Genomic DNA, 24,381 nt, shown 5'->3' with positions numbered 1-24,381 from the left:
TGATGGAGGAGTTGTAAAGTGACTGACTGTGTTTAAGGTTTTCCCTACCTTACTTGGGTTCAGGCTCTCATAATTTCTTAGGCTTTGTGAGCTCCTCCTTTTCTCAAGTCCCTGTGCTCCTTTATCCGGCAGCACAGTAAGCTTTTTGGCTCCCAACATTACAACTGTGGTGGAAGTGCAGGATTCAAGATGCATTAGGCCTGTCTGAGAGTTTTCCAAACTCAGAAGCCCTATCTGCATTATTGTAGACAAGAGGGGAAATCTGAGGCTAAAATGCGTGGGCATCCCCTTTGTCAAGTGCTTTTGTGGCACCTTAGCAGATGGGCACATGTCAAAACCGACTCTCGGAATAAGGTGCCAGCAGTGATAGACCGGGTTTACACTTCATCTCAGTGCTTTATCTCTTCCACCTCCAGTCCAGCATCAATGTGGTGTTAGTTCCGTCTTATTTTTATTTATGGTCTTGCAGAACTGAATGACAGAGCAGGATTAGAATAAAAACATCTTTACACCTAATTTTGGAGTTGCCAGCTCTACTGATCATTTTTATGAACTGTCATGAGTATTAATGAAATTTTATGAGCATTTTGCTTGGGACATTGCAAGATTATTTTTATACTTTTTTTTTCAAGATAAGTCTGCAGGGAGAATTAGGGCTGTATGGCCCATAGTTGGGGTTGGGATTTTCAGGCCTCTCAGCTCCCTCCAGTTGGTCAAACTTGTTTACCCCTCCCTTGTTCCTCTTTACCCTTTCCTCATTTTTTCCCTTTCCTTCCCTTTTTGCCTGTGTCTGATGGGTGGCATCTTGTCAGAAGGTGGAGATGCTCAAGAGGTAGAAGTGGGATGTTGGTAAATTGGTAAAAAAAAAAAGGTCTATCAAGACTGATGTCTAAGAAGGACAGAGAGTGACTGAGAGGGGTTTTTTATCAATGATGAAGTTTTAAAAGGCAACCAAAAGACTGAGCAATAAAGATATAACCAAGAAGGCCAAGGAATGAGGGGCAGCTGTGCCCTGAGCTTTGCCTGCTGGAAGTCATGCTTCTGCTTCTGTCTAGAGTGCAAAATCCTGGCAGGGTACAGCTTACTGCTGTGGCGGGGGAGGTAGCTGGGGGTCTTTCCATTAGCTTTACTGGGCCCTAAGCTGGGTTCCTGAACAACAGGGCCAGTCTGCACTGGATTGAGCGTGTGAAAGTGCTGTTGAACACATCGCTGGCTACAAATGTCAGTTGCCAGGTAGGTGAGTGGTCTAGGTTTTTGCAGCAGATAGAGAAGTTAGAAATGAACTTGGGAATAAGGAGAGGGAGCCAGAAAGTGCATCATAACGTAGCTTGCCTCCCAGCAGTTTGCCAAATTGCAGTTCATGAAGTGGCAGGTTGGAGCAGCTAAGGCTGCCCAGATTGTGCCAGAGAGGTCGGGGAGTGTGACGAGTGGGATGGGGAGAGGCAGTAAGGCACAGAGTGGTCTGGAGGAAGGCGGCAACCCCTCTGCTCTTCAGAGCTGCACATACATACGCTTGCTTGCATCCAGCTTCTTTGTCTGGGGCTTATCTGCCTATCTCTGATGGAAAAGTGACACAGCCTGTCAGTGGGTCATGCCGCCTATTGTTTAACAGTGAAACAAACTCTGCTGCCCCCCCTTGCACCACCCCCAGCCCCATCCACTTCTTTATTAGTCACCTGATCAGAGCCTTCAGATCCTTGACCCAAATCCTCCTGTGCCCAGCTTTAGGTCTTACCCTGCTCTGGCTGTTCTGTCCACCGTCGACCTGAGACGAGAGGTATTGGCTGTGCTCTGTGTGATTAGGGAGATGTTGCTGGATGTTTTGAGCTGTGTGCAAGGTGATAAGCAGGAGTGAGGGAGGAGGGGAAGAGCCCTTGATCGGTCTGAGCTGCGAGCTTTCCCTGATCCACATCCCTTCTCTGTTTCTGCTGACTCAGTGACCCTAGTTTTACTGCCTGGGAGTGTCACAGTCAGTGACCTTGCCTGTCTGCTCAAAGGCCATGCCAGAGTGAACCAAGACATGCTGAGGAGAAAGTTATTTTGCAGAATTTCTTATCCCAAGATGACTCTCAGCTTTGCCAGGCTGGAAGGTGGTTAATCCTGCACTGATTTGATGCTGTGCATGCAGCAGGGAGTCAGAGCGGTCATCTTTTGAAATGTACTTTTTTTCGTCTGGGTGGGAAGGTTTACATGCTAGTAAGGAAGAAGCTGAGAGGATTCATCAGCTCTTGGGAATGAGCAGATTATTTTACTCCCATAGCACTCAATTCAGTGTGGTTGGGGTTCTGAGATGGAGGGTCTCTATTTGCGTCTTGGTGGGCAGAGACACAGATCACACATTTTTTTCACTCTGAGCTGCCACTGTTAACTGGGAGTACAATAGGGTGATTTTCTGACAGATTCTGTGCAGGAGGTCAGACGAGGTAGATATAATGGTCCTTTCTGGGGCTTAAAATCAATGAATCTGTGATTAAATGGCCCACAGAGGCTGGGCATTGCAGGATAAGGGAAAAGGAGTGATATTGGTGGCATTTCACGTGGGAGCTGCGGTCAGGTATTTCTCTTGCGGCAGCACAACAGCCAGTGATCCCCAGGTCATGTCTGTCTTTCTGGGTCCTTTTAATGAGCCCCAAATTTACCTGTGCATGGTAGGGAGACAGAAGGTGGATTTTTTTCAAGGGCTGAGCTGCATTACACATGTTTCTCTGGAAATTGGTTATTAGTTTTGTTTGGGGTTTGAAAAAATGCTAACTAAAAACTACGAGAGCCTTTGAGTGGTTATTTTATACCAGTCCTGACTTCACATAGTTGTGCTGTTACATAAGGTGGTTTCTCAGAGCTGTAATGATGCAACAGTATTTATAGACCAATCTGGGTTTTGCTTTTAATGGCTTCCATAAAAAGCTCATTATTCCCTTCACACAGTCACCAACTGATTTACATGCTCGTCCTGTCCCTGGGCGTGTGCTCCAGTTTGGGTAGCCCTGAGCAACACACTCACACTGACTGCTTGTTGCTAAATCATAGAATTGTTTAGATTGGAAAAAAACCTTTAAGATCATTGAGTCCAACTGTTAACCCGGAACTGCCAAGTCCACCACTAAACCACGTCCCTAAGCGCCACATCTACAAGTATTTTAAATACCTCCAGGGATGGCGACTCCACCGCTTCCCTGGGCAGCCTGTTCCGTGCTGGACACCCTTTCAGTGAATTTTCTCCTAATCCCCAATCGAAACCTGCCCTGGTGCAACTCGAGGCCGTTTCCTCTTCTCCTGTCGCTTGTTACCTGGGAGAAGGGACCGACCCCACCTCGCTACACCCTCCTGTCAGGCAGCTGTGGAGAGCGAGAAGGTCCCCCCGAGCCCCCTCCTCTCCAGACTGACTCTCCCCAGCTGCGCCCCGTCAGCCCCATGCCCCAGCCCCTGCCCGGCTCTGGACACGCTCCAGCCCCTCAGTGTCCCCTTGCAGCGGGGGACTCAGACCTGAACCCAGGATTCGAGCTGTGGCCCCACCAATGCCAAGTATGGGGGGATGGTCACTGCCCTGGTCCTGCTGGCCACGCTGTTTCTGACAGAAGCCAGGATGCTGTTGGCCACCTTGCTGGCACACTGCTGGCTCATGTTCAGCCAGCTGTTGACCAGCACCCCCAGGTCCTTTCCCGCAGGCAGCTTTCCAGCCACTCTTCCCCAAGCCCGTAGCGCTGCATGGGGCTGTTGTGACCCAAGTGCAGGACCTGGCATGGAACCTTGTTGAACCTCACACAACTGGCCTTGTCCCATCAGTCCAGCCTGCCCAGACCCCTCTGCAGAGCCTCCTGCCCTCCTGCTGCTCAGCACTCCCACCCAGCTTGGTGTCACCTGCCAACTTAATGAGGGTGCACTCAACCCCCTCATCCAGATCATTGATTAAAGACATTAAACGGGGCTGGCCCCAGCGTGGAGCCCTGGGGAGCACCCTGTGTGCCTGGTGCCAGTGGGATATAACTCCGCTCACCACCACTAGCTGGGCTTGGCCAGCCACCCAGCTTTTCACCCCACAAACAGTACAGCCATCCCAGCCGTGAGCAGCCAGTAACTGACAACAGTCTGACTGTGACACTGGTCTCATCCTCACAACACCAGGAACTTGTCTTTTGAGGAGATGGTGGGGAGAGGAGGTCAACAGAGAAGAAAAAGTCACTTGTGCTTCTGCAGGTTCTGGCAATATTGCCATCTCCTTGGAGCCGCAAAGTCTCTGTCGTTCCTGGCATATCGACCTGGCCAGGCAAGGTGCTTGGGCCTGGCTGGCATGGGTGCGTACAGTGCGTAGAAGGAAGTCACTGCCGAGTAAACGGAGTCTGTGAATCTGTTACTTGAGCTGGAGGTACCATTGGAATACACTCTTGAACTTGCGTCCGGTCAGGCTGGGAATGAGAAGGAAAAGAAACCTCATGCGTATTCCTCAGTGACACAGGAGGGTCTGCGTGAAGGATGCATGGGCACACACCTGTGTTGATCTCCCACTTTCCCTGGCTTTAATCAATGTCCTTGCATCTTATCCCCTGCAAGCTCTGACATTCCTCTTTTTGCATATTGGATTTTTTTTTCTTTATTGTAGGGAGGGACCGAGGGTCGGGACAGTTTTATGGCAACTGTATTGATCAGTAAAATTTAATATAATCCCTGCACTTACTGTGTGATCGTTAAGGGGATGGAGAGCCAGTGAAACATATTTAAAAAGAAATATTTTCTGGTTTTATTTCCTCCCATGCTACTTTTCTGAGTCTCTTATCTTCTCCAAACCTGGCATCAATCTCCTGCTTTGCATCCCTTCAAAGACAGTCATACATTTTTGACTGGGTTTTCCCAGTTTGCCTTTGATTTGATTAATTATTATGAAAAGACTTATCCTGTCTGGTCCAGTGCTAGATTAATTCACCATTTTCTCAGTGAACTGTCTTGCAGTCTCTGAATCTCTGTAACTTTGTGTCTACTGAGAATATCACTCCCTCTTTTTTTATCTCAGGTGCATCTGGAACTTCCTGCTGTGAAGTACCAGGTTGCCTCTTAGTGTCTAATGCCTCTCACTCACACAGTGCCCCTGTGCATCCCCATGTGTATGGAGAACAGCAGCACGAAGTGGTTAAACCGACATGCCAGCGAAGTCTGGGCAGGAAACTGGAGCAAAACAACGACAGCATGAGTTTCCAACCTGTGCTAAGTATCCTAACCATTGGAGCAGCCTTTTTTGGGTACTGCTGAGTGGTGCTGCACCACAGGTGAAATACCGCCTTTGCAGAGTGACCTGCACTTTTTTATGCCTGATACCAAGCACTGAAAGGTTACTGTGTGTGATCTTGCAGCTCAGAGCACGGGTGGAGCAAGCCCTGCCTGCAGCAGGATAGACGGTAGGAGGCATGCGTTCTGGCTCACCCTGCGGGGAGGACGGGGCAGCCTTTGTAGTGAGGTTACTGTTGCCTCCTCGTTTGGAGAGGGCTGCAGCAAACAGGGAGGCAGCCACTATTGAAAATTATTTACATTTTGACCAAATTTTCTCCTTCCCCTCTCCTTCCCTCTCTTTGCAATCACTCTTTGCAGTCACTGTGAGCAGCATGTTGCAAGAATCACCAGACCCTGCGGGCGCCTGGCTGCCTCTGCTAACTGCAGAGACTCTGACACTGATTTATATTTTGGTTAATTGTCTCCATCCATTAGTCTCCTCATCCTTCTCCTTGTTAAAGATGCAGTTGCTGCTAATGTCTGTAAATGAAATACATTTAAAAGGCATTGCTCCCAGTCTGAATCCGGCTTGGGTTAACAATTGCTGGAAGCTGCCACCTCTGGAGGATCCCAAGGGCGGTATGTCTGCACGCTGGTGCCGTACAGGGGCAGGGCAGCCCAGGCATTTGTCAGCACCTCTCTGCTTACCCTCTCTTAAGGGGCCAAGAGACTGAGGTGTCTGCTCCATTTGTCTAGTCCCCTCTGTAAGTCACTGCATGCTGAATGTGCTGGCAGGGCTGGCTCCAGAACCAGGCTGGGAAGAGGGCTTTCAGCAGGTGTAAGGGACTGGTTTGCTGGGACCATTTGAGACTGAGGAGAGGTGACGGGAGTGAGGGTCCAAATGCTGGTCAGCAGGAGGACCAGGGGACAAGACAGGACCAGAAGGGATCTTGGAGCAATAGCTGCTGGCTTCAAACAGTGCCAGTCAGAGCATTATGGTGCAGATGTTGCTCAAGAAAAGATTATCATTCCCAGAAGCTGGTCGCACTGGATTGCTGCATGTCTGATTACCACGGCGTCCCTGGAAGGGCTTGCTCCTAATTCATTTATACATCCCAAGGGATGGCGACAGTTAGCAAGTCTGACAGTTCAGTGGCAGTTCCTATGATGGACTTCTCCTTCCTTGAGCACAGGTTGTGGCTCATTAACTAGATTAGATGACGTTGCTCATGCAATGTGTGCCAGAAATGATAGTCCTGCTGGTTTAGCTGTTGTCCTGCAGGTGCTTCGCTGTGGACTGCACAGATGAGTCAATGGATTGTTGTGACATCTTGTCCCAAATAGACACCTTCTGTCTGGGTGATGTTTCCACCAGTTGATGTGGCTGTCTGTCTCCTTGAGTGCCTTTTCCTGTAAGCACTGCAGCTATCAAATGACCACTGGTGGACCATTATACTGCCATTACAGAAAGTCTCATCAGAACAACCAGCTTTGGGAGAGACAGAGGACCAGTTAGTTCCATTAAACATAGACACTGCAGCAATCAAAGCATTCATAGAGAACATTAGCAATGTATTTTTTCCTCCAGTGGTAATTTTTGCAGCCATTAGTTATTAGTACATCTCATTGCTGCTTTGCAGAACGGTCTTCTTATATCAGAGCATTGGGTTGTGACAGGGAATTTTAGACTGTCGGCTCTGATCTGTATCTGTGGTGTCCTGACTGTACTCCCAGAGTCCTACAGTGGTGTTCATTGGGTTTGGATGTGAGGTTTGAGGATGAGAAAGACTTGTTTTGTTTTTTCCTGCACCTAGCATGGAACCTGTGGCATATGCCTTCTATGCTGTGCTCCCCTGCAGTTTTCTTTTGCTGCCAGTGTAACAGGTCAAGTGTCCAGTGTTTTCAGAAATACCCTCCAAGGTCAAATGGCCGTTTTGTTAGAGAGCAGATTTCATTTCATATTACATGCAGGTAAAGGAGCCATTTGTACTTGTCCTTAAAAGCTCTGTGGTTGCTGCTTGCAGCATGCATGGCCCGAGTTGTGGTGTACCAGTGAGCTTGCTCAGTTGCCTGTGGCTTAGGCAAAACCCTTATCACAGCTTTCCTGCATTCCTAGTAAATGGATCTGTTGCTCCTGTGCCCTCTCTTCATTAGGTTTTGAAAATTGCCCAATTCATAATAATACCCAGCCACTTATCCTACTGTTGCTTTTGGCAGCAGGACACAGCCTTGTGGCAGGGTGGGAATCCTGTTGGATGGAAAGCAGCTTGCAAAAGCCTAGGACCAGTGGGTAAATGGACAAGGAAAAGGCAGGATAGATACATGGCATGTTTGGTGGGATGGTTACTTCTCCGATGCTACGTGGAGCACAGTCATAAACAAGCACGCATCACCACTGCCAGCTTTACTCCTTGTTGAAGTGTCTTCCTTATGAGGCCAGGTTCATTACGAGGTCTGTGCCACTTGCAGCTGTTCCCAAAGCTGCAGAGTTGGCCTTGAGGGTTCGACAGTGCTGTTAGGTAGCTGCTACCTTTCCCTTCTTTCTTAGTAGGAGGGACAGCTTTCTGAAGATGGGATCTCACTTCTTTATCAGCAGTCACCACATACTTCTTTGCCACACAAGATCCTCCGAATTTGTAACCTTGTACTCCTCTCCACTGCTGCTAAGTATGATGTTGGAAAAACAGGATGGTGGATTCAAATAGAGAGTGAGCAACAGGATAATCAGGAGATTATCTTTACTAGGCATGTTTATATTCACTGTTCAGATACCAGACAAGGGTGAATTTTAATGTTCTGTATCGAGGTTAAATGTCTACTGGATTTGACATTCAGACTCAAAAATCTTGTAGTGCTACAAGTTCTTTCCTAAAACTTTGCCCACCAAAATAGCAGAAATACTGAAAAATGTCTTGTGATCCGAGCTTTGACCATCCTGAGCCAGATAGCAGAAGAAAGGTCTTACAAGACGGTCAGTTACGTGGAGTCACTTCCCAGTTTGAAGGCAAATCTGTACATGGCCAACCAGCCACGTGCCCCTGGAGTTGCTGACAGTACATACTCTTGTTTTCTACCCTTCATTTTGCTGCAAGAGCAAAACCTGCTGTCGTGAGATGGAAGTGCCCAGGCAGTCATGCCTCAGAACATGTTCCCTTGCTGCTTGGAAACATACCTGTATTACTGTGGGTCCCCAAACCGTTAATTACCAAAACCCATGCAAACTGCACGTTGCCATGGCAACCTGCAGCCCTACAGAAGGCTATTTGTCTCCTCCTTGACCTTTCAGGAGATCTGTATCTTGCTCAAGCCCCCTTCTCTAATCCGTTTTTTAAAATATAATATTATGCTACTGGAAGGGATCAGACCTTTAATCTGATTGTGTGTGCATGTGTCAGTGCATGTCTTGGGGGGGTGCCTGCATTAACAGGCACCCAGCAGCGGCTCAGAGACGAGACAAAGGAAGAGCAGAGCGTGACTCTGCCCTGCTGGGGCTGCAAGTGAGCATCTGGGTGGAATGACTGCCTTCAGCACACAGGTGGGGGAATCCTCTACATGCGAAGGACTAACTCTCTGCATTCCCCTTGATGCGGGCTCCTTCCCGCTGAGGTCATGCAAGAATTGGGCTTTTGCTGGTGAGGACTTCAGGGGGAATGCTGTTACACCCATTCCAGTTGCATCACTCACTATGCCAGACAAAGCAGCCAAGTTTTAGGTGTTACTGCATGTATGTTGGTCTCCCCAAAGTGCACGCTTGACCTGGGTCCTGCAAAGCTGGATATTCTTTTGCCTGTTGTGTTCCCTCTGAGGGAATCTTTAATCCTGCACTGGCTCTGCTTGCTGGGGCCCCGAGCTGATGAATTTGTTGCCTGTTCTGTCTATGACAGGATTCCTGTGAGCGAGTTTGGTGGTGTATAAACCCAGAGGAACAAACATCCTTTTCCTCAAGAGACTTGCTGTCTTTTCAAAACACTGTCCTGTATGGTGAGCAGGTTGAACACACAGAGAACACCCTGTACTCTGGGCTGAGGGTCTCGTTTTTGTGCTGTGCCACTTGTTCAGGATGCGCTTTGCGCTGCTCAGCTCCGGACATGGAGACCCAGTGCCTGCGAGATGGGCTTTGGTAGGGGCTGGGCTGGGCCTTTTCCACGGGATGTGGGCACACAAGTCTGTAGCTGACAGGTAGGAGTGAAGAATGAGGAGTGGGACTGAGGAATGGGGGAACAGTCAGTCAAAGGCCATTGAAACACGGGGCAGAGGACCAGCATCCCTGCCCAGGTGTGGGCACTAACCGAGCACAGGGGCTCCCTGTGCCGCGGTGCCGCGGGCGTTTGCTGGGCGCCGGGGCTGCTCTGCCGAGAGGAGCGTGCTGTGCGGTTCACCTTCAGCGGGGGGTGAGTGGTTGGTTGAATTTTCAGAGAGCTGTTTTCCGTGGAGAAACTTGCCAGGCTCTTTCTAGGATTTTTGTGGCCGGTGGATGGGGCAGGGCTGGGGTGGATGCCTGCCTGCTGGTGTGGGTGAAGGCGATTTGGCTGAGGTGTTCGCCTCCGGGCCGGGGGCAGGACTGAGTTGTGAAGGGGTTTGGCCAGGCTGGAGGCACAGCTCATGTTTTGCAACTTTTAGTACATGGACCGAGCAGGTGTCCCACAGCCTGTGGCAGTGCTAGGTGTTCTGCCTTCCCGCTGGGCCAGCGAACCTGAGGCAGTGGGGTGTCAGGGCTGGGAGCGCGGCTGCAGTGCCGCAGCCCAGGGTAGCAAGTAAGCAGTAGCAGCTAGTTTCTGAAAATTGCTTGTAGCTGGGCAGAGTCCTTCTTCCTGGCCAAAGCACTGTGTAAATAGCATAGGACTTGAAGGACTGAAACTCAATTAAAAGTTAAACTTTCACTACCTCTATTAAATGGCATTGAGATGAAAGCAGTTGGTTGGGCTTTGCTCTGTGGAGGTTCAGGAGGGTCTCTTGTAAAAGTGATGTTTGTTTACTATCTCATGCAAGTCACGGGTAAGCTGGAGGTGGGAGAGGTGTCAGCTGCAGAACCAAAGCTGGTGTTTTATTCTGGTGACCCAACATGGTGGTAGAAAGACCTCTGTGGTCTGAGCAGAGCCTTACACAAGTCCGTCCCTTATTAGAGTCTACATAGTCCCTGAGTGTGCTTGCAGCTGCGTGGAGCTATATTTGCTGGGGCCAGCTTGGCCTACAGCATTTTAAAAAAATGCTTAAAGCCTTTACCTACACAGAAAGGTATCTCAATTTTTCATAAGCAGCTCTGGTTACCTTTCACTCTCTTTTCTCATGCGAAGACTGAGCCCCAGCTATAAGCTACCTCCCGTTGTGCCAGGTGTAGAACAAGCCCAGAACAAAAAGGCAGTCTGCTTCAAACCTCTGGTGCGCTAAGACAAAAGGAACAACTCCTGGGGACAGTTTGATGTACTAAAAGCTGTCGTCGTAGCCTGTTTGCCTTATCTCTAGTCTTTCTCCCCTTTCCTCTCAATGTCACCTTGGTGTTCTGTTTGCCTTCTGCAAAGGTTTTCCGGCAAAGCCATGTTTTCCTGGGATCCTGCCGAATTGCGAATTGCGTGGGTGGACTGAGTTGAATTCAAAGCCTGTAGTGTGTGCCTATCAGCCCTGTGGTATCTGCTCCCATGTGGAGTTACGACTTGCTAATGCTCCTTTGCATACCATGCTGATTTTAATTTTAAGGCCTTGGAAAATCTCCTAAACCCACAAGATTTTTGGGGAAGAAAAATACAGTTTCTTGTGTGGTAACGTTTCCTTCCACGTACATCTCCGGGATATAGTTTTTGGTGGATATATCACAGTATTCTGCACTCTTTGCATTTTGGAGAATCAAGTCATGTGAAAGAGTTGCTATGCTCTTTTCCAGAAGGACAGGTAGTTGCATTTTAGTGGTGGAGAAAACAATTCCTTCTGGTAGCTGTCTTAATGTGTTTACATATCAGAGGTGCTTTAGGCTCGATTGGGATGCAAGACACTCTGCAAATGCAAAGATGTAATTATCCCATTTTTCTCTTCCTACTCCCTGCCTTTCTCGCTCTGCACTTCTGGCTCATATCCTCTGCCCTTTCCTGTGCATTGTGCTGATGGCAGCGTTTATCTGCATTTGTCCTCTGTCCCTGACATCCAGTTATTGATTGGCATGATTAAAAAGAACTGATAATCACTTCACATTAATCCCATAAATGACTTAAGACACCAAAATATTTGCATAATGCATCTTAAAGGTGGCAGCTAAAAGAGGATAAGACCCAAAACTGCTTGGCACAGGAGAAATGGGCTTCCCACTCACCTGTGGGCTTGCTTAAGTAATTAGCCTTCTGCTTGCATAAGGAGGAATCTGAACTGGTTTAGCGGAGGAAGATGCAATGGGTGCTCAAAGGCTTTGAGATCTGAGCATCCTATCTCATTGCTAAGATTGGGGGTGGGGGGAGTGCGCGGGGGGGGGCGGGGGGAGCAGCAGGGAACATGACAGCGGCTGCTGAAATGAGAGTCTGTTTTTGTCTGCTACATCTTGTGAAAATCTGGAGCCAGACGCCCGCTGAAAGTACCTCTGTCTAAAGACTTTCTGTCATAAACTTATCTGATTAGCAGAGAGCTAGACGACAGATTAGCCCCTGCTTCTGCAGCAGGGATGGGCTCTCTGGAGCATTTGAGCAGATCTGCTCCTGTTGCTAGTGCTGATAGCCTGTAGGTGGGGGTGCAGCAGGTGGGGAGGAGGTAAGGGGGGGATAAGTGGGGGATATTTAAGGGAAGATGATTGCTAGGTAATTCTGCAGATAATGCACCCTCCGTGTTGTCCTGCTGGTCCCAGGTGAGGACACTCTCCTCTGCACCAGTGAGTTGGTGGTCATGTGCTGTGTGTCACAGCAGCACAGAGTGGGTGCATTTGTCATGTGAGTAGAGGCTGGGAGGGAGCTGTGGATGTGGGAGGGAGGGCAATGTTTCTAATATGTATAATTTTTTTGTAAGTGTCTCTGGTTCTTCTGGCTGTCATCTTCCATTTAGAAAGACGGGAGGAAGAAAAATAGCCACATTTAGCTTGGGGCAAGCACCTTGTGCTAGAAGGATGGGTGATTTAACATATACTGCAAACAAACAGAAGGGAGATATTCCAGCATTTCCATTTAGTATCATGGATACGTTTTAGCTTGTTCTTCCTCTTCAGTGTTTGTATATCATTTATTCAGAAATATTTAGCAAGTGGATAGCAGTTTGCAAGCAGAAGCATTTGCCAGCTGAACTGCAGTATCTGCTACAGTGGATGTCTTTTTGTGCTCTTCCTCTCCATAGAAGGAAAAAAAAGAAAAGGAAAAAGACTAAACTAGCCTACTTAGCAGCAGTCTCATGCAAGGATAACAGGCAAAATAATGCTGAACTGCTTTAATGCATTCTGTTTTCCCAGAAGGAAGAGAGCATTATTTCACGATCTGTTAGTGAAGAGTTGAAAATTAGTTTTGTAAACAAATCTGTACCCTCAGCTCTGAGTAATGCCGATGCCCGGGACCATGGTGGGTTTCTCTCTAAACCCAAAACTATTATTCAAATAAATAAAGTATTCTTGCATTCCAACAGTGATGGAATGGAAAAACTTACTTTTTTTAAGAAAAGAAGTGTGGCAACTGATAGAAAACTATCAGTTATTTCAGTTCAAGTTCCTATTAATTCTGGAATAGATCTGCCAATTTCTACACTTTCAGTTTTTCCATCTGAGATGTAAGTTCTGGCCCACGCAAGTTATATCTGGCAAAACTGAAATCAGGAGCTCTGGCAGCTGCAGAGTCCTTTATGGGAAATGAGAGTGCTGTTTGGGAAGTGCTTTGCACTTAGTCTCCACTCCCCAAAACTAGAGGAGGTTACCTAGGAACCTGATGGGTAGGAGTGGGAGAACCCTTCTTGAAATACAGCTGTGTTGGGGCAAACAAAAGAATCTTGCGTGCATGCACACATATGCTCATACACACAAAAATCAATTATGTGGTGGCAAATAGGATTTCCTTAACTTGGTGCTTTTCTGCTCTGTTGCAGCCGTGATAACGACCTTTCCACTATCATCTCCAACCTGCATCAGAGCCGTCAGCTCGTTATGCCAGAGACCCAGAGCCGCTGCGAATTCAAGAGAAACAGCATTGACGTTGGCTTAGGAGCAGCAGGTAAGCAGCTGGAGCAGGTCCTGCTGGTCTGGGTTTGACTTCCCTCCTTTCTCTTCTGCTCCTTCATTTGTTCATTTTTTCAGCAGCTGTTTTTTCTGTGGCTGTCTGTGTTACTCTTTGGAGTGAGCTGTATGAAAGCTTTTAATATTCTGGCTAAAGATTAACGTGGAAAGGATTTCATGGTAATGTTAAAGTCCTTTTGAGATCTCAGCCCTATGTTATTCTCAAATCTAGCGGTCTGTGTTAAACTACTGGCAAAGGAGCTTGCGCCAGCAAAGAAGTGAAATGTCCCCAGGGTTAGTGTCAAGTGAAGCAGAAAGGCCTTGCAGAGAGCATGGTTTGATTTGTAATTTCATTAATCAGAGGTTCCCCATGCTGCCTCTGTGCCTGCCAACTCCTTTGTGAGCATGATTATTTGGTTTTGTAGCACATCCTTGCTTTTTGGGGAAGTTCACCTGGTTTCAACTTCACATGGTGAAACGAGAAATGCTCCTCTTGGCTCCTGCATTGTGCCTCTCTGCAGGTCAGTAAGGGAGCTATGGGCAAGGATGCTTTGGTGAGATATTCATCAGTCAAGAACTGAGGCACTGGTAATAAACTAGAGATCTGTTTGCTGTTTGCAGAATCTACAATTTGCTTTTGATTATAAATAAAAATTGAGGAAAACCTGGGAGTTACGCTAGTTTTTATATGGAGTGATCCCTGTCCTTCCAAATCAGAATTTGATCCCTTGGTGTATGTTAACGCAAGCCTTTCCTGAAAATCTGTATGTTTTGGGTTTTGTTCATATTTTCTTGTAAGTCATTCTATTGACTGTGTAACTTAAGCCCGGATCTTAAGGGAATACCACATCTAATACACTTTGAGAATGTCTTTGCAGGATATTCAGTAACATGGCAGGTACCTGGTTTGTCTTTGGTTTGAGAAGGGTTCCTTCTTCCTGCAGTGAAATTTGTACTGGTGTGACTACTTCTGCAGTAGTGTTCAGTCCCATATATGTATTGTGCTGAACTGGGGGATCTGTGACACATCTGTAAAGCAACAATGGGCAGCTACCAGTCTTTGCTTTCACAGCTAAATCTTCATATCATCTTCATTAATCTGTCTTCTCAGCCCCTTTTCCTACACAGCTCTAAGAGCCAGACTGGGCAGAGAGATAATTTTTTCTGTATGATGTTGCTTGAGTCCATATGTCTCAGCTGACCCTGTATGTTAAAGTGGTTTTTAATACTGTTTGCATTACAGACGAACTGCTAGTCTTGACCAGCGTTGCTGAAAGTCTTTGGGACCCATTCCAGAAATACTAGGGATACTTTTCATTCCCATCGTTGTTAAGCAGTAGAAAAGATTAGATGTAGAAGTCCTCATTCTTATTTGCTAGAATTTATGTTTGAGGTTCTCTGGTTAGCTTCTTAAAAACATAGGTGCTGCGCATGTGCACACACACGTGCACACGCACCACAGTGCTTGGCTGTGACCTCAGTGAACATCTGAGCAGTGAAATAGAAGAGGGCTCATTCACCCCAGAGGCCACCAGGCAAGTCACAGGGTTTCAGGACGTGGTAGATCTGGTGTGTCTTAACAAGAGTTGACCGGCAAAAGAGTAGCTGGGGGGATGGTGGGGAGATTAGGTTTCTAAAGGGAGAGGAGGCTTTGTCACCTCTCCACAGGGACAGTTTAATTCTAATTTTTCCCTGCTGTCTGTAGCTGGGTCGCTCTATGTGCTTGTTTGGTTAAGGGAAGACTCATTTGCCAAAGCCTATGCAGAACCTGTCAGCTTTGGCTTTAGAGCATGTGCTGAACTGGTACCTATGCCACCACCTCCTGGACACACAAGTTAAGGGAACAGATACAAAATGTGCTGGTATTTGTAGTTGATGCCGATTACTGGGTTTACATCTTGGTTCTGTTTGTTTTCACTGGAAGGGGAGGGTGGTGTAACTACTTGCTACATATATAATTTTAAGAGAGTGTTGGGTTACTCTAAAAGGCTGGCTGTTGTTTAAACCATTTAGTTACAACAATAAGGGAAGAAGAAATGTGCCCCTAGTTGTCTACTGTTTGCGTTGTATGCCTTTGAGAACAGTACTGTGTCATTGGGTTCTGAGACACTTTCCCTCAAAAAGGCGTTTGGAGATGGAAAGTGCTGAATAAATGATATTAATGCTGGCACGTTTAAAAACTCCTGCATCACTCATGACTGTAAGCTGCAGCGCTCTCAAAGTAAGTTGGAATCTGCTGCTATAATGTTTTCTGTTGCTGGTTTAGCACTTACGGTTTGAAGTTAGGCATACAGCCCCAGCCGGCAGAGGCTGGACAATCCAGAGTCTGCTCTGCGGCTCAGACTGCAAATTCTACATGTGCACGACGAGAGGTGAGCGCACGCTCTGCTAAAACAGGATTCAGAAGTGTTACGTGGCTTCTTGGCTATGCCTGAGTCTAAATAGAGGATCGAGAGTAAGGATAGCACAAATGGAAGAGATTTGCTTATTGCAGGGCTCGTGGGGTTAAGAAGAGGGTTGCAGTTGGCAGAGTTGGTTGGTTTATGATTAATTCTGTGAGGGAGTTCCTTGATTTACAGTTAAAACCAGGATTAGAGGCAGTGCTATGGTTTCGAACAGCACGGACTGGAAAATTAGAAGTATTCCTGGATCTTTTATGGTCTTTGAAATGCAGGAAGGGGCTGAAACTAATGGAAAATGATGGCGTATAGTTAGTTCTGGGGCTTTCATGAGTTCTGGGAGATAGGTGAGACTAGAGTCAGGGTTCAGACTAGAGCTGGGCTGATGTTCAGGTCACAAGGGGCTGAAGAGACTGATGTATTACTGGAATGTATAAGGCCTTTGGCTGGAAAAGCAGCACTGATATTTATATCCTTGGAAGTCTTCTGGATATTTTAGAAGTGAAAACAGGTTGCTTTATGTCAATGGCGGTGGTTATGTTTGGGAACAGAAGCTGAAGAGCTTAGTTTGGGACGGCAGGAGCCGAAAGACTTAGAAAGTAACTGGGTCCTGAAAGACTCAGAGTTTGACCCTGACTAGAAGAGGATTTAATAACCCACCTCAGTGGGTGTAATAATCCACAGTGGTGGGCACTAGCAGTTTGGAACGATAAGTTTAGAGGACATACGGTCTTAGGGCTTGGGGTAGCTGGGACAAAAAAAGTCACTGTACTTTGGATCTTGGGAGGCCCAAAGAGCGAGAAGGAATCTGGAGCCACCAAAAACAAATGGCTAGGCTTTCTGTTGCATACTTAGGTGTGATTAAGACCAGTGTAGTGATTGTGACGTCTTCATAAGTTTAGCATTTACAGAAGTCTGGGCTAGCAAATCTGAGAACTGCAGTGCTTTGAAAATACACTTACCATAAAAAATGGACAGACTGTTATTGCTAGTTTACAGTGCTATTGCTAGTCTACAGGGGAAAGGGAGGTATGCTGCCAGTAAGGAAAGTTTCGTCGGAAATGTTGGACAAATAATGCCCTCCACCAGTTTTCACGTACGTTGTAGAAGTGCACGAGTTGGCCGAGACGCAAAATGGCAAGCTCGCCCAAGATCAAAAAGCAAGTGATGACTAAACAGCAGAGCTCAGTTTCCTGCTTTGTCCTCCTTAGCTTCTCTGCCAGACCTCAGTGGTGGTGTTCCACAGTGACAATATGGACTAGATATGGATTATGGGCTACTTCTAGAGATTCAGCATATGAGAGATTTGGGGGTGGGGGTGGTGTTTCCCCCCGCTAGTGTGTGTACTGAAGCACGATGTCTAGATAAGAATAGCCGACAGCTTACCTCGTGTTTGAAGTATCCCCTGATACTGAACCTTTGAAGGAAATAAAGAATGCCAACAACAAAAACCTGCAAAAAAAGCAAAAATCTGGTGCTTCTCAGTCAGTCACCTGGAGACCTGGCACTGGCAGGGGTAACTGAGGCTTCTGCAATGACAGCAGAAGTAGGTGGCTGAGAGGCGTGTTCTGATAAAATCTAATTGCCCTATCGATTGGTTTCAGAGCCACCATCAGCTGTGGTAATGATTGAGATATTCTTATGTGTTTGATGCGTGTTAGCTGTATCTCGCTGCTCTGGGCTCATGGGGGACCTTAAGGTGTTACAGAGATCTCTTAATCATGGAGCAAACTTGTGTGTGTTGGGCCCGCTCCGCGGCGCTACGGATTTATTACAGTTACCACTGAGGCACTCGGATTTCCTTAGATCCCAGGGGTCCTGGGTTTCAGGAGGAGCTGCTCTGTTTGTAATTCTGAAGGATTCTTAACTGGCTGAGGAGATCTGCCTCACCGATTTAGGATTTTACCCATCTGCACCCTCTCACACTGTTCTTCCTTCTCATCTGGGTTGACTGTCGACAGTATCATGTCCTCAGACATTTAAGAATAGCGAATGTCTGCCTTCTCTGCCTTTCTGATGGGGACTGGAGGTGCTTGTGCTTGCAAAATAGAGCACACTGGTTTCTGTAGTCCCTGGATAAATGCCTGCGCACCAAACAGTTGTGCAGATTTCAAGTGTGCCAAGTTTGTTGTTTCCCACATGGATTGAAAGTGCAGTAAATTCTTGTGGAGGATCAGAGAACGTAGTGTAAAGGAAGGGCACTTGCCTCTCTGCCATCTCTGTTGCTCTTCATTGATCAAGATGGTATCTAGCCCCTCTTTTGAAGTCTAGATTATGTCTACATTGGGCTTGTGTCAGCTGCTAAATTTAATCCTCTTCTACTTCTCTAGCCAGTGTTGGACCTTTTCTTCATTTTTAAGAAATTTATTTTTTTTTTAAACCTGGGGCTAGCCAGTCCAGCTGCTGAGAGGTGAGGTTGGCTCTTGGTCAGAGAGATACTCCCTTGGCAGAGAGGAAAGGTGAGCTACTTCACCTAAGTGCTGACAGTCTGCAGGTCTGCCGTTGGGAGGAATGTTGACAGCCTACCTGGAAAAATAAGCTTTGGTGATGCCCAGAGCTCCCAGGCCAGTTTACCTGGGGAATGTGAATGGTCTGTCCTCTGTGAACCTGATTTTCTGCTGCATCCTCCTTTTCTGGTGATGTTCTGCAGCGGAAAGTGCTGGAGAAAGCTTTCCTTGGTGCTAATTAAATAGCAGTCATGATGGGGATATAATATGCCAAATGGAGGAAGAAAGGAAAAGTCTGTATAATAGGTCTGTATTTCCTTAGGAACATACAGAGGCAGCCTGCATGGGTGAGATTCAGTAAGAGGCTTAACAACATCTGCAAAGGTAGAGCAAGTATGCTTAAATGCCTCAGGGGGAGCGTGCATGTGGGAGGGGAGGGCAGGCAATGAGCCTAATGAGAATGTGAAAGTTGTTTCCAAATGGATCAGATAAAGGCAAGGCAGCAGAGAGGGTACAGCACTGGCACTACAGAGGGGCTTACCTTGCAAGCAAGCGGATGATGACACAAGGTGCTTTTAATCTTAATTGAGAGAGACACACACACACAAGGATGAGCAGAGCCAGGGCTGCTTGACAAAGGCACAGTAGCAAAGCTGATGGTTTGCACATCAAACACGGATTTAGAACCTCTCTAAGCAGCTAGCAGTGTGTCTGTAAACAAGTTCAATCCCCTCTATCCAGTTTGGCTAATGTAGTCTGCCAGGGCCTTCGTAGCGTGGGGGAGGACGGAGGGGGCCTTGCAGGGCTCCATAGCTTGCAGAGGAGGCATGGGTGCTGTCTCTGTGTTTGTGTGTGTGTGTGTGTGTGTGCTTTGCACGCTGCTTTAGGATTTGAACAAGTGTTCTGCGATAGAGTCCTGGTCCCAAGGCTCTAAATAATTTCTCTCCTGGAAAAATCCTGTTAATTTCTCCTCTTTCTCTTCTCAAATACCCTCTGTTCTGCAGTGCCAGATTTCATGACTTTCCAGTTGCAGTAGGACTATTTGCATGGATAGAAGTGGAGGAATCAGGCTCACTGATGCTAGAGGAAGGTGGGTAGATCTTCCCTCTCTTCCTTCTGCCTCTCGTGATTAGAGTGGGTTGGTTTGATGTCTGAATATTGTCTGAGACAGGATGCTTAATGGAGACGTGGCAGAATATCAGGTCTCGCTCCAAACAGCAAGCAATTTGCTCTGGTTCTGCATACAATATTTGGGTCTGTGCATGGCTTAAAGACCCCTTCCCCAGTGATTAGAGACTCCTGTGGTGTGGGAAGAAGCAGAAGGCCAACTTTCCAATGGTGAAGAGTTCCTGGAGAGCTTGAGCTTTTTCTAAGGGTTGTTGGTCAATGGGATGAGATGACAGACCCTGAGAGTCTTGACCTCAGAGTAGTGGTGTGCCCAGCATAGCTGCATGTTAAACTGCAACGATTCCTGTGGAAATCCCACGTGATAGCGAGAATGCGATATCTATGTCCCTCGAGGGGTCTCACTTTAGGAGCCCTGCTCCATTGGAGGGCGTGTATACTTGGTGCTGTTGCGGTCCTGGAAGAGCAGTGTTTGTCTACATGGCTCAAAAAGAACATGAGAGACCTCCTCTCTCTCTACAAGGTTATTTGTTCTTCTGTATTAACACTCCTGTGTCGTCTTTCCACTTTATGCTCTGTTGACTAAGCAAGGGAGAAGGAAAAAAATTCAGGAGTGAACTGTAAACAGATTCACATTTAACAATTGGTCTTGGAATTTTTATTGACAAGGCAGTGCTTATGGCTCGTACATGTGGATCCACAGCTGATCAAACTAGTTGTCTCACTTTCTTTGCGCTTATCCCTGAACTTCGTGTGCCTGCCACGGAGGGCTTCCCCATGACTTCATTTGACTTCGCACCAAGACCTAGATCTTTCATCTGCTAAGGAGGAGTTAGTATTGAGGGTTAAAAAGGATTGGGATCCGGGATGTTGTAGCTAATGGTTAGAGACAGAATCACAGTGAACGGCTGTTTTCTGAGTGTGTGATAATGAGCTAGGATGCAGACATGTTTTCATTTAACAAAGCCAAACAACAAAAAAAGCAGAAGCCTTTATTGAACTGCTGCCTTAAATTGAGCAGAAAATCAGCACCAAATGGGCATCTAGGAGTTGTAAGCCTTGCCACCTTTGTTTACATATTTTACCATGAAGGACAGTTGGCTTCTTGGCTTGGATCTGGAGGACTGTCCTTTCTTTGTGCTCTATTTAAGTTCATTTTTATTTCTTCTGAAGCCTTGTGGGAGTGGGAGGTAACCAGCATCCTTCTGTAGTACAGAGGTCTTGGGAGGTGAGGGAAGAATGGGAAAGCCCGACATGGGAGCATTTCCTTTGCTGTGCCCTGCAGCTGCGCTTGCTGTGTAGGTTAGGGCATAGGATTTTGCTGGTGTGAGTGTTCAGGCTTTATTCTTGGCTTTGTTGCTGCAGGAGGAGAAGGAGCCAAGGCAGTTTAGTGCCCTGTTCTTGGACTTCAATAAACCTTGCACTTGGCAGGGGTTTGAAGCCTGCTTCTGGCAGCACGGTTCTTGTAGGATGGCTCTGCAGACACCTTTGTGAAGGTCGGTGATGCGTTTCAAGGTGTATCTCCCTCACTTCTAGGAAAGGAGCGCCGCAGCTGGACAGGGCTCACCGTGGCAGTGTAGGTAGCCTGGCCTCCGCTGTGCCTGGGGTGAACAGGGCAGGCTGGCCAGAGACAGGGCAATGAGTGTGTCACTCTCTGGCAGTTGGATCAGCCACCAAATTCACGGCCAGTACCTGCTGAAACAGAAATAAACGTTACTCTTTCTTCCTTTCCTTGCAGCTCTAGGAAGAGCAAGATTATCCTGCTTCCAAAAATAACCTCTTCCCCGCCCCCTGCTTCCAGCTCCTTTCCCAGGTGCCTTACAGGCAGCTAGTAAAGAGCTGAAAACGGATCACTGTTGTGGTGACATCTTGCTGATGTTATATGTAGAAATCCGGTACAGATTGTAATGTAGCACCTGACTTGTCCACTCTTGCTTGCTGCTGGGTGGAAGGAAGCACAGGGGGCAAAGGCAGTGAGTCGCTGCTCCTGACCCTGCCACAGGTCAAGCTGATACTTCAGAGCCAGGGTTTTGACACTGTTCCTGCTCCGGTGCATACGTGTAACTCTGTGTCATCAGGTCTGAATGCTGCGGCTTTAGTCCTGCAAAGCCTAGCCTTCTGCTCTTGCTGCACAGCAGGGGTAACGCTCTCCCCCCACGAGCTCCTCATAACTGCGTGTCTGGAAAGCTTGTGCTGTGATTAGACGCTCAGGTGGCAGGGACTGAGCTGCTGCTCCGCTCCACATTTCTTTCGAGCAATCAGCAGGGCAACTGCATGGCTCACAGCTTCGTGAGGACTCCGGTGAGAGTGAGGGAGAAGTCCTGCTGAAGGGGAAGGGGTGCAGTGCTGTGTGTGTGAGAGAGATGTGTTAGAGGAGACGCGTGAAAATGTTGACCCACTCTTTTGGATTAAGTCTTGAGAGAATCCTAGACAGAACCATGGAATGGTTTGGGTTGGAAGGGAACTTAAAGACCATCTAGTCCAACCCCCTGCCGTGGGCAGGGACACCTTCCACCAGCCCTGGTGGCTCCCGGCCCCATCCAGCCTGGCCTTGAGCCCTGCCAGGGATGGGGCACCCACAGCTGCTCTGGGCAGCCTCTGCCAGTGCCTCACCACTTTGAAGAATTTCTTCCTTATATCTAATCTAAATCTACCCTTTTTCAGTTTAAAGCCATTCCCCCTTGTCCTGTTGCTATGTGGCCTTGTAAAAAGTCCCTCTCTAGCTTTCTTATCTGCCCCTTTAGGTACTGGAAGCTGCTATAAGGTCTCCCCAGAGCCTTCTCTTCTGCATGCTGAACAACTCCAGTTCTCTCAGCCTGTCTTCACAGAGGTGCTCCAGCCCTCTGAGCATCTTTGTGGCCTCCTGTGGACTCGCTGTAACAGGTCCACATCTTTCTTATGTTGGGGGGCCCAGAGCTGGATGCAGTACTGCAGGTGGGGTGTCAAGAGAGTGAAGTAGAGGGGCAGAATCGCCTCCCTTGACCTGCTGGCCATGCTTCGCTTGATGCTTTGGTTGGCTTTCTGGGCTGCAAGCACAGATTGCTGGGTCACGTTGAGTTTCTCATCAACCAACACCCCCAAGTCTTTCTCCTTAGGGCTGCTCTCAATCCATTCTCTGCCCAGCCTGTATTTGTGCTTGGGATTGCCCTGACCCCCTTGCACTTGGCCTTGTAGAACTTCATGAGGTTCCCATGGGCCCATCCCTGAAGCTTGTCAAAGCCCCTCTGGATGGCATCCCTTCCCTGCAGCGTGTTGATCACACCGCACAGCTTGGTGTCATCAGCGATCTTGCTGACGGTGTGCGCAGTCTCAGCAGGAAAACAGACCTGAGCACAATAAGCACAGTTCATTTAGAGCCCCAGGGTGGGCAAACCTGCCAGGGTAGCGTGTGGCCATGGCTGCCTTTTCTTGAAGCCCTGCCAGCTCAGTCCCTGCCTTATAGCACTGCTCCAACCCGTGTACCCTTTGGCAAAACCGGCCTGCTCTGGGCTGATCTGGGAAAGAAGACAAAACCCATTACTGTAATTTGTGAAAGGTCATGTATTGGTTTGGGTTTTTTCTTCCTGCTGCCTCTGCACATGCAGGTAAGCCCACGTTTCCCCACAGGGGAACTACTTTCCCTCTGCTAAGCATGTCTGATTTTCTACGGTTATTAGCCTCTTCAGTGCAAATTGAAGAGATGGGTGGGGATTCTCAAGGGTTGAGTTGCATGTGTATCACTGTGGGGAACAGACTCACAAATTAAACTGAAATCTCTCCTGATGATGTCCTGTCCCCAGATGCAGGCTTGTGGTGTCAGACCTGGTCAGGGGACTCAGCAGTGCCACACGTTTTACGTCAGACTTGGGAGGAGCCCTCCTAGGATGGAGGGCTGGGGGTTGGAAAAATTATTAATGATTTGCTGTGAGCAGGAAGAGGGTCAACTGCCTATTTCATTAATTTTTCATCTCTGCACAGTCTTTTTGTTCCCCATTCCTTTTCTTTCCTTTGATCTTCTCCCCTTTCCTGCTCTTTCCCCTCCTGCTTATGTTTCTTTGGTTCTCAAACCCTTTTTTACCTTTTCCTTTTCCATTCTTAATCCCCATCTCACACATGCACCCTTCTTCCTTTCCATTTCTCTTCCTCTCATTAGTCCCCTTCTCCTCCTCCCTGTTCTTGCTTCCCCACCCTCCCTCCATCTCCAAGCTCCTCGGGAAGAAGACAATTTGAAGGCTTTCCGCTCTGCTCTCAGCTGAGAGGCTCCTTCCCTCAAGCCAATCAATGGCAGCCTTTCAGCCCCAGTGGGGCTTGGCAAACATTAGATCAATAAGTTATTAGCACCATTCTGTCAGCTGTAATGTGGAGATTGATCGGGGCCGGGGCTCCTGCATGCTGCCTGGCACTTCCCCAGCCTGATAAAGATGACAGATTAAGGGAATAAGAAAAAGGAATTAAGGAGTCTGGCTGTCAAAGCTGTCACGGACTGGAGGAGCGCTGTTTTTTTCAGGGGCTGAATGAGTGCAATTGGACATTTAAATGGTGCTAAGGGTACAGCACCACCAGCAGCTCTGTTGGAAATCACTATCTTCAGCGTTCACTTTTCTAGAGAAATGCTGGAAGGCTTGGAGAAGGCACAGCTGGAGGAGGTGGAGTAGCTGACCTGGGTGTTGGAGGGAATACCAGGTTGCTGGCACAGACCACATGCAGAAGCACCTGGAAGCCCACAGGGAAACACGAGTGCTGTCCCTGCTGCGTTGCCTTGCCTGCCTTTTGGCATGGTTAGATGTCATCTGACATTCCCCCAGGACTGAGGGAGGTATCAGTGTCAGACAAGTGATGCCAGTTTTCATAGCTTTTTATCACAGATACATAAATTGAGGCCAAATGAACTTTGCCTGAGAGGTTTGTGGTCCCTCAAGAAAAACCTGAACCTTATTGGAACCATGCTTAAGTCATCTGATTTAACAAGTTTCCACCTTTTTCTGTCTTGCCCGTTAGAACATGCTCCTTCCTAGAGCTAAAAAGTGAGTCTCCAAAAGACCTGGACTTCCAGCCCACCCTCCCAGGC

At 47.8% G+C, this 24,381-nt stretch overlaps 1 protein-coding gene across 6 annotated transcripts in view; it reads left to right on the top strand.

Moving 5' to 3' along the window:
* Positions 1-24,381, top strand: part of SAMD11 (sterile alpha motif domain containing 11) — a 129,049-nt gene that overhangs the window by 58,010 nt on the left and 46,658 nt on the right. For all 6 annotated transcript variants that reach the window (XM_040586994.1, XM_040586996.1, XM_040586997.1 and 3 more), the window contains exon 5: positions 13,237-13,361. In XM_040586994.1, coding sequence (XP_040442928.1) covers positions 13,237-13,361 — 125 coding nt within the window. The remainder of the gene's footprint in view (positions 1-13,236; positions 13,362-24,381) is intronic.

Source organism: Falco naumanni, chromosome 3, assembly GCF_017639655.2.
Source record: "Falco naumanni isolate bFalNau1 chromosome 3, bFalNau1.pat, whole genome shotgun sequence".
NCBI lineage: Eukaryota > Metazoa > Chordata > Aves > Falconiformes > Falconidae > Falco > Falco naumanni.
The sequence above is the reverse complement of the archived record's forward strand: the minus strand, read 5'-3'. Positions and strand labels throughout refer to the sequence as shown.